This window comes from Argiope bruennichi, chromosome X2, assembly GCF_947563725.1.
Source record: "Argiope bruennichi chromosome X2, qqArgBrue1.1, whole genome shotgun sequence".
Taxonomy (NCBI): domain Eukaryota; kingdom Metazoa; phylum Arthropoda; class Arachnida; order Araneae; family Araneidae; genus Argiope; species Argiope bruennichi.
Genome location: NC_079163.1, coordinates 78,173,337 through 78,193,834, shown reverse-complemented (window position 1 = coordinate 78,193,834; position 20,498 = coordinate 78,173,337). Strand labels below are relative to the sequence as shown.

The 20,498-nt window shown below is 31.5% G+C and overlaps 1 protein-coding gene across 3 annotated transcripts in view; it reads left to right on the top strand.

The window, feature by feature from the left end:
• The window catches only part of LOC129959968 (cAMP-regulated phosphoprotein 21-like), an 81,855-nt gene that overhangs the window by 31,183 nt on the left and 30,174 nt on the right, over positions 1-20,498 (top strand). For all 3 annotated transcript variants that reach the window (XM_056072906.1, XM_056072907.1, XM_056072905.1), the window contains exons 11-15: positions 1,918-2,153; positions 6,762-6,924; positions 7,445-7,773; positions 11,228-11,393; positions 14,077-14,790. In XM_056072906.1, the coding sequence (XP_055928881.1) occupies positions 1,918-2,153; positions 6,762-6,924; positions 7,445-7,773; positions 11,228-11,393; positions 14,077-14,790 (1,608 nt within the window). The remainder of the gene's footprint in view (positions 1-1,917; positions 2,154-6,761; positions 6,925-7,444; positions 7,774-11,227; positions 11,394-14,076; positions 14,791-20,498) is intronic.

The following is a 20,498-nucleotide window of genomic DNA, read 5'->3' as shown; positions in this document are numbered from 1 at the left end:
TCGTAAATCTTAAATGGTCATGAATGAAACAATTTAAACCATTTTATTTAAAAACATTTTTACATAAAGTATGCAAGTTCTGATAAGATGCAAAACTAATTAAAAGATATTCTGGAATGCAATTATTACAATTTCAAGCAAAAAGCAAGTCAAGGCTTTTTAAATTTTTGAATGAACTTCAACTGCGTAAATACGATTATTTTATGCAAAGTAAGTTAGAAATGTATATACAGAAAGTCATATTCAGGTATATACAGCAAACATACATATATTACAAGATAAGCACAATATCACTAATTAACTATATTTTATATATTTTACAACAAACTAATGAAAATACAATAGCGGAATACAGCCACTTTCTTCATGAAAATATTCCATGTTTCTTATAACGTCTTCCTCTCTAAAATGCAGTTCACGGACTGGGTAAGTGTAGAAGATAAATTAGAATTAACTAACGATGAAATTATATGTATAATTATTTTTAGGATGCTGATAAATGTCCTCATATTAAAAAATTGCTGCATTATAATTTTGTTTTATTTAATGTTAGCTTTCAAAATTTTACCACGTGGTATTTACATGATTGGCAGCTAGCTCCGCCCAGGAAGACCACGTGGTTAACTGAATTCTTAACAGCTGTACTTACTTTAGAGCTTTTGCTTGGCTTGAAATTCCTTACAAAGGAGCTGGCGAGCCCATTGTGCTTTTAAATTTTTATCCTCCGGAAATTTAAAAATGGACACTTTTGGACCATTATGATAATTTCCTATGCAGTTGAAGACTGAACAGTGGAAAGGCATTATTTTATTGAAAAAGTATCTATTTATGAAAAAAAAAATACTGTATCTGTCTAATACGTAGTTTTCTGAAAGAAACACAGAATATGGCAATCTACGCACCTGCTAGTTCGAAGTCGGCTACTACTGTTCAGACTTCTTTCCGTGATTTGTCCTCTCGCATTTCAGCCAGAGCTGAGGCTTTGTACTTTAGGAAGTGTTGCTCTGCCCCTAATAACCTGTGCGCAGTATCGCTACTTGCATTCATCTCCTTGGCTGGTGCCCGTGTACTAGGCTTCTTCCACCCGACGAAGTATTGAATTTTTCTGTGCTGCCATCCACCATGCGGTCGTCTGCAGCGTCGCAGAGATTGTTTATCGAGTGGAAACTTCCAGTATTTCAGTTGCTGTCGTCGACTTTCTGATGACGTTGGCATTGGGAGGATGGCGTGATGGATAGCGACGGGAATACTCCCTAGCAGTTCGTTAGGCATTACCATTACATTGATCGAAGATAAAGTTCGTGTCGCAATAACCACGACCGGAGTTAGCTACTAGATGCAGCCTTTTAAATTATATTCAAACAATGGCGTGATGTCATTTTATGAGCTTCATAATGCACGGTAGACATTTCTAACATCTTTCTATGTGAACTTAAAGCAAATTCTAAAATAAATCTGCATGAGTTTATTAAAGTTTGCCAATAATTAGTAAAAATGTTGCTAAAGTTATTGAATGACTAGTTTTTAGTAACGATGTTCATGTTTCCAATAAAGGATTTTTCCTCATACATCGGATATGGCATCATAAATTTTCGCTAGCATTTTTTTCGGATAACTATGGGTGGCAGAGGTAAAGTTCTCTGGAATTTTTTTTATGTATTCTAAACAGCGAATCCGATTGTGCAGAGTTTATCCGGACTTGATGGGGCACCCTATATATAACATGCGTGTGTGGTACTTTAAATAATATTGTTTACTTTATTAATTGGATTAATTTAAGCAATTACCTGAATTGCAAAGCAGCATGTTACTAATAATATGAAACACTGTATTCTCTTCATAGTAGCAAACATAGTATTTATACATTATGTCCCTTACATTTTATTGCTTAATTAATAGCTTCTTTTTCTCCTGTAGAATCATTCAATGTAACCACAATTTCAAGCAGTCCAGTTCCCAGAATTAATGATGCACCATTTGATTCTCAAGAAGATGCCTCGGAAACTTCTGAGAGTCCAGTTGATTCAGTTTCTTGTACTACCGTAACCCTTCAAGGTGCTACATGCCAATTTTCTTCAGTTATCATTAGTTCTGATCAAACATTCCCTGTAGTTTCTGGTCAGCCTTGTGAAATTCAAGTTCCTTATATCCAGGTTAATTTCAGTATTTTCTCCCCTTTTCTCATTTTTTGTTATTGTTAAAATCTCAAAGGGCTAAATATGGTTATACGAAAGAAACTTTTGCTATTCTATTTTTCACTTAACGCTGTAATATTATTCTGTTATTTGCATTATATTCACTGGTGCGATTCTTACAATACTAAGTATTATCTTATTGGCAGCTTTTTATTGGTTTATTTACGAACATGTTGCAATTATTTAGAATTATTTCTAGTTGAAATTATATACAGGAAACATGCTTTTGACCTGTCTTGGTGTAATGATTTATTCAAAGCACTAAACCTTAACTGGGGAGGTGAAAATTTAGGACTTAACTGGGGAGGTGCAGTCAAATTAAATTTTCTAATAAAACTACTGGTATGAAAATCTGTCAATATATTCTACAGATACTTTTCTTGGTGTATATATATAAATATGTTTTAGAAACTTTTCAAAATACTAAGGGGCTCAGCCCCCTGCTTGCCAACCCCCAGGGACTGCTAATGCAGTTCCTCTTCCTTGCTCACCATCTACTAAACCACTTTAGTCTAGCAACAAATATATTCAGATTCAATTCATTCGAAAATATAATAAAGCAATGAAAGAAATAAAAAAAAATGTAAAACTAAAAGTACACTTGCAAAAGTCACCTGCATCAAAGTTCTATGTTAACACAAATAACCTTTCATTTAAATAACTATAAACATCCACCATAAATTTTTTAAAATTTTGCTTTTCTCCCAATTTTTCAAATTTGGGAACTATACCATAAAAACAAAATAAAAAATTGATATTTACAAAAAAAAAAAAAAAAAAAATTGTGCTTTTCTCACAATTGTTCAAATTTGATAGCTACACTACAGAAATAGAATAAGAATTTGATATTTACAAAAAAAAGAAAAGAAAAATTGTCTGAAAGCAGCTGTATTCAAATTAGTTCACTCCAAAATAAGATAAAACAATGAAAGAAATAAAAAATCGTAGGCAAAAAGTACACTCGAAAATACCTTGGAAAAGTTCTTCGTAAACAAAAATAACTTCTCATTTAGGAACTAAATACATCCACCACAGAAACAAATTTTTAAAAATTGTGCTTTTCTCAAGAGCAAACATCCTTCATTTCTCTCCGTGCGTTTTTCGGTGGTATCAAACACATATAACTGACCATAACCTTGTTTGTTATGACCACTGTATAAAGGAGAAACCATGTTTTATATCTGACCATGAATCTTATAGCAATATGGCCCTGTTCCAGGAGGAGCTTTAATTTGAACTCCCATAGAAGCACAAGCTAAAGCAGAATTACATTCTCTTATATGCTTCCTATAGTTTCTTCCTTCGATTAATCAGCAAATTTTTCAATATTTCCAGTGGGTTCAACAGATGTCCCAAAACAATTTTTTTTATCATGACAATATTTCGTGTATTTGCCACTTGAATTTACTTCATTTTCCCAGTAACGTGCCTGGCAAGAAGAACAGAGACCTGACATAGTCTCACAACTATGCTCCTGTAGTTCGGAAACTTCTCTCCGTAAACGTTTAATCCTATCTCGTTCATTATGACTGGATCTTCTTATGAACGATTCTTGAGTATTTGCATTCGACCTATTTTCGCTTTTACGACGATTTGATTTTAAAATCGATACGGTACAACTTAAACTCATTGTAAAAAATTTTTCAAACCGAGGCAAGAATAGCGTTCGCTTGAAATCTTATCGAACCACGTGTTGATGTTCCCGGGCGAGGTCGAAGTGTTGCCAAACGACGATTAACAAATTCGGCCTGATTTTGCTTCCACGTAAGCGTGATATATATTGAGCTAAAAATAGAATTGGGGTGACTGAAAGTCCATATTTAGCGTTAATGAAATAAAATGCAATGAACCACAATAAATTCGTGATTGAGCACTGTTGTTGATCCCAAAACATTAAAAAAAAAATTGCTTTGATTTTTTAACTACCAATGAGACATATACATCCCACAAACTTTTTAAAATCGGTTCTAAGTAAAAGTAGTTTTTTCTTTTCTTTTGGTGTGGTGTATTTGGCTATGTCCTCGCCATGGGGGTTTTAAAACAATTGAAAAACTATTGGATTCACATGTCTAATACAGAAGCTATTGTCTTCATTTTCCACGCGATTGCAGAGAAAAAGATTTTAAACAATTGGTAGTCAAAGGATTAACTTCAAAAACAAATCAGCGCTTCCCTTCTCCCCCCCCCCTCGTAAAATAAACTAACAACTTGTAAGTACAGAACTCTGTTTCTTTTATTGTTATTTAAATAATAATTATATATTTCGGTCCCTCATTTTAAGTTTTAAGAAATAACCCGTAAACATTTTCATGTTGTGTCCTTTTTTCATTTTTTTTTTTGAGGGGATTATTTGTAGAATTCTCTTACTTGTGTTCATCGCGCCATCTATTTCTGTAGATAAGCAAACCTTTACTGTATTTATCTTCTAATTTATTCTTGATATAGCTTATTTGAATGTATTTTGTAATAGTGCTATTCTATGTCCTTTTAATAGTGCACATTTCCCCCCCCCCCCCCATCTTTCAAGATCTGGGTACTTGTTAATTTTTTCGCTTCATGAAAATGCAGTTGGCAATTTCTTTCATTTATTTAGTGTTTTTGTTTAATAAAAATGGTTCTATGATTTCTACTGATTTGGAACCGAAATTTTTTTATTCGATTATAATGTATGTGTATATATGTATGTAATGATATTTTAACTCTAATTTCAATTTAATTAATTTCCAAGGTTTTATCTTAATTTAGCTCATAGTAATCCAAATCCACTTTCTCTACTTAATTAATTCAAGAGTAGCTTTGTAAAACTGCTGAATCGGCTGAAAACCTCACATTCCCACGCTCCGCGCGAAGGGATAGAAAAATGTCCAGTAAGCACATTCTTTTTAAAAGATCCCTGTGTTTTCCCTTACCTTGCCGACGCTTGCAGCAAAAATCCCTATCGAAATCTCATTATATATTAGAACTATGAAGAAATATTTTCCCTATCAAAATCTCGGGTTATATAAGACCAGGGATAAAATGTTCAAGTGCTTTTTCCTTTTTCCCATCTGTGTCGTTCTGTGTGCTCATCGCTTTACCTTCTCCAAAATGAAATAAAACGTCACGAAATCGAAAGTCTCTTCACTGTCTTCAAAACTGCATTCTGCTTGATAAATAAAATAATGCTTATATATATATATATATATATATATATATATATATAATTATATGCTTTTTTATACTGAATGAATTTTGTATTTGTTAATCAATAAAGTAGTAACCCACTCTTGAATATTTAAAGCTTTCATTCAATTGTGTATACAATGTATTTAAAAATTAATTTGACCGTCTTGTTATAAGGAATATGATAGTATTATATTCTATCATATCCATTATCACAAGTATCAAATAAAACAAGCTGTTGCATTTGTCAAAAATTTATTTCTTCAACAATACTAACTCGTGAACCTCATCATCTATACATAGTATAAAATGGAGTCTCCTGAAAGCGTCTATATGTTTGAAAGAGAAAAATTCGAGAAATACTTAACTGATATTGGAGATATTTGTACTGTTTTGTAGAGCATATATTGGGGAATGTTTAGTATATTGAAGTCATATCTAAATTTTAAAAAAATGAGTTATAATTACAATTTTAATTTTTTTCCTACTACAATTCGCGCATGCGTAAAACAGCAGTATCTGTGCTTTGCATTTATCCCTGTGTGTACGAAAACCTCAAATTGCGCAAATAGTAAGAGCTGTGATATGCAAATGTTGTACATTTCTTTGTTTACGTCTGATTTTAAACAGTGATTCAAAATTCGTTATCTCCCCCCCTCCAAAAAAAAGGAAATCTAACCTCGGCCGAAGCACATTAAATGCGAAAACGCTTGGTTTGTTGCGCGATAATGAAAATGTAGAGGAAAGAAACTTTCGGTTGGCGAATATCAGAGAAAGAATGCCCACACTTAGGGAAGGAGAATCTTCTGTTGAGCGAAGTAATCGTCTCTCTTTTAATTGCACTGCAATTGAATTACAGAGACAGAATGAATCTCATGAGAAGCGTAGTGATCGCTGAATATAGTTTACAAAAAAATATTATGAAGCAGGCTGAATTTTATTTTTATGCCAGATTATACAGAGTTGATGAACAAATATGGAACAGTGTGTACAATGACTTATTTGTATATTTTTTAATTTTAAAACAGCTTTTCTATTGTATATTTTTAGGGAATTATTTTATCTATGAATATATCATATTTTTACATTTTTAACAGTCTAAATATTTCTGAATATGTGCTATAAATTTTTTTTCTGTAATTTTTGATGATTTTTTAATATATTTTTATATTTGTTTGATGTTGTGTGACATGCCCATGTCATATCAGATGGAGGCTAGACAAGTTTAAAGTTAATTTTTCCTCTTGGATGTTATGCCTCTTACAACGCTGTGCGGGTACTGCTAGTTTCATGTATAATATAGTACAGCCACATGGTCATTAAAATAATTATCATTCTCTTTATTATATTATCTCTTCATGAGTATTAAATTTTGATTTTCCTTTTTATATATATATACAATAGGCTTTACAGGATGCTGGTAACCAAACAGCAACCTGGCAATCGGGAAATAAAGATGTTTCTAAAGATTTTATTTCTGCACCTGCTGTAGAGCAACCACTCACATGGCCATATTCAACAGGAACTGACATTTTATTTCCTGGTGTTTTTATAAACCCACAAGCAGGCAAGTTAATTTTAAGTTTAAATTATAATAGTTTTCCTTTTTCTCAACTTGAGGCTTTAAGATCCAAATTCAGAGAGTTGTTTTGTTGAATTCCAATACTCGTTTAGATGCTTAGTAATTTAATGTATGATGTAACTTGAATTTTTAAAGCAGTACTGATTCCAGTACCCCCCCCCCCACACACACACATACAAAACATCTTTTTTCCTGTAACTGAACAGTAATGTAATGTATATTAATATTTAATTGAATGCGAGTTCATTCAACTCAAACTTATTTCGTTGTTTAAAAAGAACAATGTTGTCATTTAATTTTACCATCCCAAGCAAAATTTTTCTGTTTGAGGGCTTTTTATCTATGGCAAATATAAATATTTCCTAGTACAGTTATACTTATGTCCAATTATATATATTGCACTTATGTGTCTTATATAATTAGTCATTTTAACATTGAATGCTGCATTGTTCGAAATTGATTTGATTAAAGCTTTCCGATATTTCTTAAGTTTCGTAATTTTTAGGGTATTCAAGAGTGGCATTTTCTACTGGCCAACCTTTATCAGTTTCTACTGCTGATCAAGTGCCAACTACAATTGGCCATATAACATCAGGAACGGCTCCTTCCTCATCAACTCAATCTTTACAGCGTCCACAGACATCTTCATTGCAGTCGCAAGTACAGCAGCCTCATACAACTGTAAATACTTCATCACCAACTATATTTTACGTACCATATATATCTCAAGTTCCATCTTCTGTTTCTCATCCATCGTCTCTTGCCCCTGTACAAAGTATACGACCTCAAGCACAGTCAGCTCCCTTCATAACTGAACCAAGACCCCTTGTTTTGGTATGTTTACTTTTGCAACACCTTTTGTAAGCTAATGCAAATGTTTACTTTTTTTTTAACATATTGCAGATAGATTTCCGATATTAAATAACAGCTTACAATTTCAAAAAAAATTATTGTATATGTGATGTGTGAAGGGGAAACGCAAATTTGTGATGCAAGCTCTGATATTACATGACTATTGAAACAAATCTCAAGTGTGCATTTGATTTCTAGGCCATATTATGTTTTTCATAAGGGAAGCAATCTTTTTTAAAGTGTTGCATTTAATTACAGCTGATTTTTTTTAGTCAATAACCACAATATATTCTTGTAAAATTAATTTTTCAGCAAGTTTGAAATTTTAAACTGTCAATTCAAATAATAATTTAGTTTTATTTTTTTACATACGTAATTTATGAAACTTCCAATGTAATTCTTATTCTTTAATTTTATATTATGAGCACCAGATATACTGAGTATCTTTTTAAATTATTATCTGTTATACTAAAGAGTCGAGCAAATTTACATGCTGTGAAAATTGTTATGGTAATTGCGATAGTTGTTTGGTATTAATGTAGTGCCATTAATACCAAACAAGAAATTAATAGAAATAATGACATTGAGTTTATTTCTTATTTGTAATTAATTTTTATATATGGAGAAAAGCAGTATCTACAAATTTTTGTTTGCATGGAATAGAATTTCATTAAAATAGCTTTAATCTTGATATTTAAATGATTTTACAAAAGTAAAACAGAAATAAAGGTAATACCAGAGTAATTAGTAATTACACATTGTTTATTTTAATGGATTTCAAACATACGTTAGAAAGATAAAAATAATCATTGCAAAGTATTGTATATCATAAGAAAACTAAATATAATTTTCATATTTATCTGAAAAAACGGAATTTTTTGATAATATTTTTTTAAGTTGTCATCATGACTTTAAAACTTTATGTATGTAGTTCTTCTGAGGTGTGCACAGCCTTAAAAGATTTTGGATAAACTGTTATATGTAATGTTTAACCACAGTTTTAAAAACTTCTGAACCCGAGTTTTTCTTCTGGAAAGATTACAGCCATTACTTTTTATGCCCGAGTTTGGCATTCTGAAATGAATCCGAAACCTCAATTAAAAGTTGATTCGAAATTTAATTCTAATTAAGTATGATTCAGTTAAATAATATAGGGTGGTTGTGATTAAAGTGATCCTATTTAGGCTTACATAGATTGTTCTGGTTGACTTTTTGTTGAAACTTGTATTGCATTATTTAGAACGTGGGCGAAAGAAATCTGCAATAAAAAAAAATAACTCAAAATTCCGACCACCAGGTGAAAAAGTGGCGCATAAAGAAAAAACACAAATGTGAAGCACTCAACCTTATTTAATCGCATGATTTGTTCGATGTGTATTTCATTTTTTTTATATAACACGTTCAAAGTGTGTTGTATTGTGTTCAACAGCAGCGCGAAGTGTTTCATTAAGAACTGAAGTAACACGGCATATTATTCTTGATTTCAATTCAAACAGAACTCATGCGCTTTCTTCGAAGACACGATTTTTCGGGAAATCCTACAACCAGAAATCATTAGAATCTAAATATGTAGAACGACAGGGCCTCACATCTGCAGCAGTTCAGAGCCTCGTCGGAAGAAAATGTTGCAATGTCATGCACTGTCGATGACTGTTCTGGCCATTTACCAAAACTTTAGAGGAGGGGGGGGGGGGGGGGTCCGGACGTTGTTCAGGTCCTAGAGGGTGCAGCTTGTGTACTACGGGAACCTTGTATTGATATCACTTGAAAATAAATCATAAAGCCTTTCATACTGTAGACCAAGGGAAAGACAAATCACATGACATTACTTGATCATTTAATGAAGATTATTATGAATCGCACGCTCTTGCAATCACAGCAGTAACGTCTTCTCCCACACTTTGATTTGAAATACGTTTGCATTCTCTTTTTAGCAGCATACGAATTTTGCAGTTTCTTCAAATTTAGGAATCCTTTTTAATCCATTCTTCAACATGGACTTTTTTTTTTTCCAAGCCATTGTAAATGTTTTAGATGCACTGCATCTAAACCACTATTGCAGTTTTTATAAAACAACTAGACCAGTACAGCTCAATCTTTCTTCTCCAAAGGTATGGCGAAGAATGATTTTATGGCCCTGACTACTGGCATTTCTGAACGTTCCTGATTTACATAACAGCCTGTCTAATTTGCATGAAAAACGGCATCTATTGCCCTAGGTTTAAACTACGAGGATTGTAAATAAAGTAATAACAGCATATATAGAAGACGTTTCTTTAATGTGCATATAAGCAAAATTACATCTCATTCCTACAATTTAATCACCTGCAAAGTCATCCACCTTTTGTCAGGAAGTCATAAGGTACCGTTGGCAAGGTGCTTGTTGATGTCAGTGACAGAGCACCCAACTGCTCGGCTCATAGACGGCATGTCAGAAAATCGGGTGCCTCGGAGGGGTTGTTTTAATTTAGGAAAGAGGCCGCAGTCACAAATTCGTATCAGACGAGTAAAGTGGGTGTTCCAGTACCACCCAAAACACTTCGCAAAAGATCAGTTACTTCCTGATCAACTTGTGCATCATGACAACGAACATTATCATGCAACACGATAGAGAGATTGTCTTATGTTAGTGCGTTGACGTGGAACCCAGCAGGAAGCAATTTTCCTGATGCTATGATTTTTCTTTAGTATGTGCCGCACTATTTGATGACTGAACCCGACTTCAACGGATAATTCCTGGATTGCGGAAAGAAGGCCACTTACGATGTCAACATGTTGTTGAGGAATGCACAACAAACTTGTGCGGCGCAAATCCGCAGTCTCAGTCCGGCCTGCATTAAACACTTTAATTCATCGTACAATCTTACTACATGGTAACACATTCCCACCATAGGTTTATATTTAGATAATTTTTTATAACATCGCAATGCATTTGCAGTGGGGAACCTCGATTTTAATCCGCGACCGCTGATCACTTTTTGTAAACAAGATTTAGGGTGGCAGAAACGATATTGTCTTAAAACACGCTACTTCTACTGAATCGACAGTTTTATGTATTTTACACAACAGCGCCACCTCACTGTTCCGATATCCTTTATCCAGATATTCTGCGACTTTCTGGGTTACGTTACCACCACTTTATTCACAACCCTGGTTTTTTGTCTTTCTTTCCCTCATTGCTCATATAATGTATAAATCAAGTTTCACTGAAACCAGAACAAGTCTACACAGCTCTGAGTAGAGATTGGCTTTAATTATAACCACTTGTACTGTGTGTGTGTGTGTGTGTGTGTGTGTGTGTGTGTGTGTGTGTGTGTGTGTGTGTGTGTGCGTAAAATATAACATTCTCTAGAAACATAGTGTATTTATTATAGTGTTATTACTGATTTGATTGGTTTTAGATCTCCATTTGAAATATTATTATTCAACTTTGTAGTTCCCTGTTTGTTACCTGCAGCATAACTCAAATATTCAACCTGTCCGCCATGCCTTTCAAACAAGTACTTCTCCGAGTTCACAGTGTCCATCCCAAAGTTCTAGGTTACATGTAACAAATGTTGAAGTTAAAAACCATGCATCTACAGTTACATCTCATTTGTTAAGTAAGTATATTGTATTTTAGTAGGTGTATGTAAGGAATACTATTTTATTTTTTTTTATCTTCCTTTATTTTGTAGGCTTGATTGTATATAATTATAATGAGCTTAAGAGGTGAACATAATTTTGCTTAATATATTATAATTATGTTAAGTTTACTATACTAGCATTCAAATAGTATTCAGTCTGAAATTGTTTTCTATATATAGAAAAATAATTTTGCAGATGCATGGCCGAAAAGAAGCTTTTTAAATTTTAACTTCGATTTATTTTACACAGTGTAATAGTTTGTACATGGGAGAAGCGATAATGATATTTGTTTGCATCGCGATACAAGAGCAAAGTGACAAAAATATTTCTTTTCAGTGATTTTACCAAGAGAATCTTTAGAGGTTTCTTTGACGCTTGTAGACTTAGGAAAAGGACTTTTGGGTATCTATGAAAGATAAGTGTGGGTGATAGGGATTTTTATCTCTTCGCTTGGAGCATGAGAAAATGCAATAATTATCAGTTTATTTGAATGCGTGTTAGAAATAATTAAATGAAATGTAGGAATTGGATCAGGAGAATAAAAGAACTTTTTAGAATGAAGTTAACATGGTCCTAATTTAAAAATTGGGAAATTATTACGATTTAAATTGAATTTTAAAAATATATATATTTACTGTTAGTTAGGATTTCAAACATTAAGATGAATTCTGCTAGGGGGAACTTTATTTATTTTTTTTTCCTTCATGTAATTAACTGTGCAAAGCTTAATTGAAAATGTATTGTAACTATTCTTGCACTATATTTTGTACTAATATTATAATACATTGTACAGAGTTATATAGGCATTAAAAAAACAATATTGATAAATATTTTTAGTGTTTTCAAAGTGTGGAATTAGCATTCATTTCATTAAATAAAGTGGACAGTTATATGAAAACAGTTTGCTCCCATGTAAGTGGATGGTAAAAAGGTTTTTAATTTAATTTTTATATGGCTCTTTTTGTATAAAATTGTCAAACAGTAAAGTGTTCCTCTTTCTCTCCTTACACACTAAATTACATACTTCTACTTGAAAAATTTCTATCAATATTAAAAAACAAAATTGACTTAGGTCTCTTATCTTTATCTCTGACTGATGCTTGATGGATTCTTTTCATGCACAATTAATGGATATTTTACATTAGATTATTAAAAGTATGGAATCGGAAAATAATAATGCCTTTATTTAATTAGATTGAAGAATAATCATATAATACCTTAATTGAAGAATGCAAAGTTCGAAATATGCATCTTCTACACCTTTCTACTCTACCTTCCACTAGGCAGTGGTGACTTGTCTGCTCAAAAATAAGCAGTTCTGAAAGCATATTTGTCAAATGAATTTAATTTTAAAGAGGGGGCAGTTTTTTTTCTCTAGATAATCAGAATTTCTAATTATGTTTTAGAAAATGTCCAGGATATCCTTATCGAGTGAAATCAGAGATATGTATTTAAAGAGCTATTTTCTATTGAGCCAACTTGAAAGTGAAACCAAAACCCTAAAACAGCTTATGAAAAAACTCTGAAAAACCTGAATCCAAAACACTAAGGCAAATCTTAGGTATAAGGAAAATAGAAGAAGGGTAAGCAGTATGGCCAAGCTGGAGTTGCCAAATATTCAACTCAGTTTAAGCTAAGTTCAAGTGGAGATAGGGTTACTTTATTACTTCCAATGTATTATTTGCAGTAAACAAATTTTGATGCTTTGCTTAGATTTTGCCTGATGTTTTGCTTAGATTTGCATCTCGGTCCATTTCTCTTACTTATTGATTTTTGTCTTTCTTTTTCTTTTTTTGTCTTTTTTTTTTTCTGTCTTTATTACTTTTTTCATTTCTTCAAACATTGAACTCTGCGATTGGAAAAATAAGCAAATGTGAATAAAAACACATTTACAAACACAACAATTAATCAATAAATAGTTGAACAGGAAATTTATTTCAATCATGGAAATTAGGATGAGGTACTAACAAATATTTACATGTGGTGGTTTCCTATGTTGAATGAATTTGCATTTCCACTAAATGTCTCCAATCAAATTTGTGATAATTTCTGTAAATTTAGAAATTGAAGCCAGCAAATTTGTATTGAATGAATTCCATAGATGAGTGTAAGAGGAGCATTTTATTAATTAACACTCTTATACTTTGGGAGCCATATAAAAATTAATTTTTTTTTTTTTATCAACTTCCACAGAAGCCGGACTGTTTTCGTACTATTGTCGTCTTGTTTAATGAAACTGTGTAAGTTAATGTGTGAAAAATTGGTTGGTATGTGTAAACGATTATTCCATTTTTGGGACACCCTATATAGAAAATTTAAATACTAACAAGTCATCTTTTATTTGTTACTGAATATGCATAAACTTTAAAATTATGATTGAGTATGTGACCACTTTCCTAGAAGCTTTAGAAATGTTCTGTCTTTCTCATGAACAAAACTTTGATTTCTGAAAATGTTTGTGTTTTTTATTATAATTTCAAAACGTGCTGCGGGAAAAGTACCAACTTATTAGCTATATGTAATGATATGTCTTGAATTTTAAATATGATTATATTGATGTCTGATATTCCAATGTATTCATATAGAAAATTCATGTATATTTCTAAGCTTTGCCATGCGTTTTTGTATACTTTACTTATGACATGTTTATCTTCCTAGGCCCTCAGTATATGTCCTGTTTTCCTGCCTTAGCTTGTACTCAGAGTGGAGACACCAATACTCTAGTTACTACAGCATCAGCTACAGTCTTTCCTTTTGGTAATGTAAATGTTGGAAACACTGGAAATATTGGTCATACTATTCTTAAAACATCATTTACTAGTCAACCTTCACAGCCTTCTGTCTGCATTCAACAGTCTTTCATGCAATTGCAGACAGCATCTGTTACCCTGCCTCCAGTTTATGTGTCCATCACTAGTAGCACACAATCACCCGCTACTCGAACGCATGCAGGTGGACATGTAGCGGCACAATTTTCATCGTCACGTTCTCAATCACTCCCAGTATCATCAAGTTCAGGTTCACTTAATAATTCTTTAAACTCTGGGACTCCATTTTTAGGGTATACTGTGTATGCACCACCTATGCAAAGCATACCATCAGCATCACCACTGACAACAATAACTATCAATCAAAATACTGCTTCAGCTCAACCGTCTCAATTTGCCCCTGCATATGTGTCTGCATTTCAGGTTTTGCCACCAAATGTGCCACTGGTAGCAAATATTGGAAGCAATGCTCCCCCATTGTGTAGTGTTATAAGGACTCAATATCCTACTCCTATCTCCTCTGTTAGTAAGGTGCCTTTGAGTTTCCCTCTGGTGAAGCAGACAAGTGATCCTGGTATAGGAGAGCGTGTAACCCTCGCAAATGGTAAATATCTTTTTTTCCATTAATCGTTATTATTGATGTCGATATTGATCCACATCTCCTTTTGTTAATCTGTAATGTTTGTTTTGCACAATTTTTAAAAGTTATTGAATAAGGAAATTTTATTTAAACAGCAAAGTATTCCATGTCAAAAATTATGAATCATTCTGAATTTGATTTTTACAGACTGATGTTAAACATTGTATTCCGTTGCCAGTTTTGAGAAAGTGCGTTAATACATAATCAGCATTGTTAAATTCTTGCCTAGCTCTTGTATCCCTACTCTTATTGATTAGAGCATGCTCATGATGTTGGGAATAGTTTTCTATAAATCATTATATTAAGTTTCGTTTGTCAGCATGTCTTTTATTGTAATCTCTGTAGCTTCCTTTGTTATAATATTTTTAAATTAATTCTTAAAAAGCTGCATGTATTTTTTATTATTTTTATTATTATTATTCAATATTTACAAGAATATTCGTATGAAATCTTTACTTTTATGCTGTAGGAATAGTAATGCATTATTAAAATATCTTTCAAATTTAATTTCAAGCAATCGTTTTTGTGATAAAATTTGTAATCATATGAAATATTTCCTTGAAGAAGTTATAATAGAATTTTTAAATTTGTTCTTAGACACTTTTCATAGAATTTGTGTTTCAAATCACATTGCTTCTCGCGTGTTTTCTATAATTTTTAATGGGCTGCTTTTGTAATTAACTTTAAAGTGATTAGTTGAGTATTTTAATTCAAGAGCGTAACATCTTAATCATTTATTCCTTAATTTATCAACAATTTTTATTTTTTACATTAATTGATAAGTTATAATGCAGAATAAATCTAGGGGGGGGGAATTCAGTGTTTTTGCAATTTCATTATGTTGTTATTACTTAGAAGTGTCAAAGGAATAAGAGTAATGTGCTGGGAGAAATATCAAATACATACTTTTTTTCACATTAATCAATATATTTCCGAAAATATATTCTTTTTCATTACAGCAAAGAAATGCATTGCAAAATGAACGTTTTGAGTCCAATATGAACTGTATTTTTTTATTGAAGTGCATCTCAGTTTCACTCTTCTCTTTTTGTTGTATATAAAAATTGAAATACTAAATTTCAAATTAATTTGTATAGGCAAAAAAATACATTAATATATTTTGTTGTGTAAACAAATTAATATATATAAGATGTCTAAAAAGTGTGGCTGCACTTTCAAGATTCAATTACAAATAAAGAAAGAGATATTCACTTGCGATTTTATTTTATTTTTTTACGCTGCATAACGAAAATATTTTAGTGTGTTTTTTGCAATGTTTTATTGTACGATTTCAAAGTGCGCACTATTAGTCGCGTGTTCCGCATCAAGTTGATACGAGATTTCAAGCTATGTTCTATGAAGTATTGCAAGATAACATTCTGATTGGTCTCTGCAATTCCACTTTTCATTTCATCATTGACGTGTATTGGAGATTGGAAAACAATATTTTTCATGTATATCCTTAAGAAGTCCAAGGGTTAAGTTATGTCTGTCTGAGTGAGGGAATTTTCCATCTTCTTTCACTTCCTTTAAAATTAAGAATTTTATTTGCTTAAATTAAAATCGTTTAGAATCGTAAGTTAGAATTTTCTGTGTTTTACACCATGAGCAACAATACCAGTTTATTTTAATTTGTCCTCTAACCTGCTGTTGGAGATGTGGGGTAGGTAAAGATTGTTGTGGGAAGGTTTTTTAACTGAAGTGAATACCTCAAAATTAAAAATTTTTGGAAATGGAGAAAAAAAACAACTTATTTATTAAGGGTAAATTTGTGATTAATTTTTAACTTACTGAAACACGTACAACAGCAAGAAGTGATGATGCAAAAAATAATTGAAATGAATTTATTAGAAACGAAGATCAATACAGGTTACATAAAAGGGGGAAAAAAACAGTTTTGCTTTAAAAAAAATTTGTGAAGTATTTTGCTTTTATATGATTTGAATTGATTTCATCCCTTGAAGCAAATAAGAGCATTTTAACTGCTTTTTATTCTATTATTTGTATCTCCATCTATTATTGATTTATAATTTTATTTCCGCAGTATTGTTAAAAATTTCTATGTTTTCACATTCATAATGTTTGTGTTATGAACATCCCTCCCTCCCCCCCCCCCTTTTTTTACCTTTTTTCCCCCTTTTATCTGGTACTCTGTACATTTTTATTCTTTACTCCAGTTTACTTTTATTGTTTTACTTTTTTTTTATATATATGTATTCACTTTTGGTATACATTATTCCACACTTGAGTCGAATAATCTGCAAATTCATCATAGGCAATTTAAAAACTTAGTGTCTTGTTAGAATAGTTTCCTTGTCTCATTTACAAAAAGCTGAAGTAAAGCTAAATTCTCAATAACTGTAAGAAAAAGAAAGAATTTTGTATTGGCCCAATTAATCTTGTAGCAAAGATATTTTAATATATAAAATAAACTCATTTATAAACTAACTTTTTAAAATAAACTCATATAGGTGATTTACAACCATCGGACCTGTGTGTGGATTTAACTTTCCTTAATGAATTTAAATGATATTCTACAGTAGTCAGATTTTATTCATTTCAGCAAAGAAAAATATTTCAAAAATTTAAGAGTATAATTCCATTGTCAATACTATAACACAGATCATCGTTATAGTCTAACATCTTAAAGAGCAGCCGAGCTTTCATCTGTTGCACACAATTGGGAACTTCTGCACTGTGATGAAGATATCAAATATAAGAAGCAAAAATTAATGAAGGAATTAAATATCACTCGAGAATATAAAAATGTGCAATAAATAAAGTGAAGAAGATAACAATTAGCCTTGGGATTCAGACTTTGAATCCGACTCTGAAATGTCTCAATCTGATAAAGTTTGTTTAATGTGTAACACACAAATTCAATATATATATTATATAATATACCAGCGAAAATTATAGATTCAACTGTTCATATGAATAGTTGTATCTATAATTTTTGATATTTAAATTATTTGATTTAAAATATATAATGTAATATTTTCCGATTAAATTTTCTTAATTTTTAAAAACTAAAAAAAGTGTTAAAGGTTCATATATTTCATTTTTCTTTGTGACCTTATATTTAATATACGTAATATCAAAATCATATTATACTCCATTCAAAGTATTTTGTATAAAAAGAATTAATTGGACGAAAAAATACTCGGGTAATATCTGGATATTTTACATCAGTACTTAAGATGGTGAATCGGCATCAGAAGGACGATCTTCTTGCTGGGCCAACATGATTTCTTCCTCTGTCGGGTATTTTTTGCGTGGTCTTGTTTGAAAATGAACGTATCAAGAAAAATTAACATTGTAAGATTACAGGCATAGTATATTTTAATAATGATTATCTAAATAAGCCTATTCGATAATAAAAATCAATTTTATTTTGTTTTCTACATCCAGATAATATTTACATGTCGATATGAGATATATCTACATTTTTCTTTTCCGAAAATAAGAAATTTTATCCTGACCTTGCAGTAATATCCAGTACCATGATATATTTTGTGACCCTGTGACAAAAAATAAAATGGTAGTTTTCAAATAATTTGTAGTGAATGTTTACCTGTATAGTAAAAAAGAGAATGAGAAACTATAATACCGCTAATATGGTAATATGCCTTTAAATTCACTCAAATAACATGTGCATCAACTCTTCAGCAAAACGACTTAAGACTGTTGTATAACAAAGACATATATATATATATATATATATATATATATATATATATATATATATATATATATATATATATATATATATATATATATATATATAATATATAAAATGCCACAACTCACAAAAAAAAATTTAAAAAACTTTCAGCTAGCGTCTAGGAAATTGGGAATATATCTCTTTGTGTCCTTGTAATTACAATCAGGAAGTATTGTAATATTATAAATATATAAGCATTTGTTTAAAATTATACTTTTAAGTATTGATAGGATAGAAATATCTATTTTCTACTAATTGTCTTATTTTTGACAGTGCTGTAATGCAAAATAATAATAATAATAAAGTTTCAATTGAGATTTAGATTTTGTATTACAATTATATATGTTCTTGTACAGTTTGGAATTTTTACTAACTGCTACTTGATTTGTTTTATTTGGATTTTTCTATTTCATTTCATAAAAAGATATTTGACTAACAATGCATAATATTCTTATGTTATGGTTTGTCTATGAAAAACATTGTCTTATTCCAAATCTTATTTGATATTTGGAAGAAAAAAAAGCAAACTTAATGTTGGCATCCTTTCAGTTTGCATTTTATTTCAGTTTTCGCAATTTGATTCGATTTACTTTTCTTTCTATTGGCTAAAGAAATTGTTTCAGATATTGGAATCTTTAAAGAAGTCTCAGAAAGGACGTAAGATTGGTATGCAAGATTTCAGGAGAGAGTTTCTTTTCTGCTGACATTAAATAATATTTTTATTTCATAATAAAAGTAAGCAATAAAACAGGTCAGCGATATTTTTTCCTAGTCAACAGTTAAATTTTTATTTAACATTCCAAAATTGTGTGTTTTCTTAGAGTGGTTTAACAGAAATTTGTGTTTTAAAGTTTTTCTGTAGTCCTAACTCAAAGCCTGGTACTTCTTAGGCCTTGTTGCCATAGCCTGTGGTGCTGCACATCGTGCAATAAATGTGCCATATCTCCCATCATGAGAACTCAAAAATTCGTTGTTACACTGGGAAACTTGCTATGGTTTCGCGTTTCTTATGTCTGTAAGTTTCGGGCATCAAAGGACAATGGTAATATTAGTGCCATGGAACAGCATTGCTGGTTAATTCCAGTTGACAACAGGTTCCTATGTTTGATCTTGGATGCCAAGTCAAACTGTAGGAGAAAACATTTTTAATCTCATTCATTGTAGCTGGGGTCGTGTGTGTTTAATCCTAGGGAAGATGCTTTCTTGTCTTTTTCTTATTTATTTCGCATTTATTTTCTTATTTATAACAACACACATGGACGATGATCACACATATATAAGGAATCGCATAATATATACATTTAAAAGTAGAAATTGCCGCTAACGAAAGAGCGAGCTTACCTGCTTGCACCAGTTTCACACCAACTCTCAGGTTGAAGTGTTTACAATAAAAAAGCTTAAGTGCGCTTCTTTCATATTCCAAACATACATATGGTTTTGAGCCTATTGCGCCATCTATGTTCAGTATTAAATTTTACTATATGATTAAGTATAAGAAGAATAAAAAATACAAATAAAATAATTAAATGAAAAACCAAAAATTACAAATAATGAAATCACATAAACATTCATGAACCCTTGTGATACCAAGAATGCCCCTTTCCCTCAATAAATCAAAATTGAAAACTGTTCACTGTTTAACTAATATGTCTGAATTCATTTAAATAATATGTCAGAGTGTTGCTGAGTTCATGGACCAAACTTTAAGGGTAGGTAAAATACATATAAAGAAGCATTTTTCGCTATCAATATGGGACCGGAAACGAAAAATGTAGACGGAACAAGTAAATTTAAAAGCAGGACAGGAAGATGTAGTGTCATCGAGACTCCAGATGAACTCCTTACAAAACGTTTAGTCACTGCTGCAACTGTTCGTGAAACATCTGGCATCTTCGAAAGAGTATGCCAATCACTTGCTAGATGCTACCAGGCTTGTATCGATTTTGGT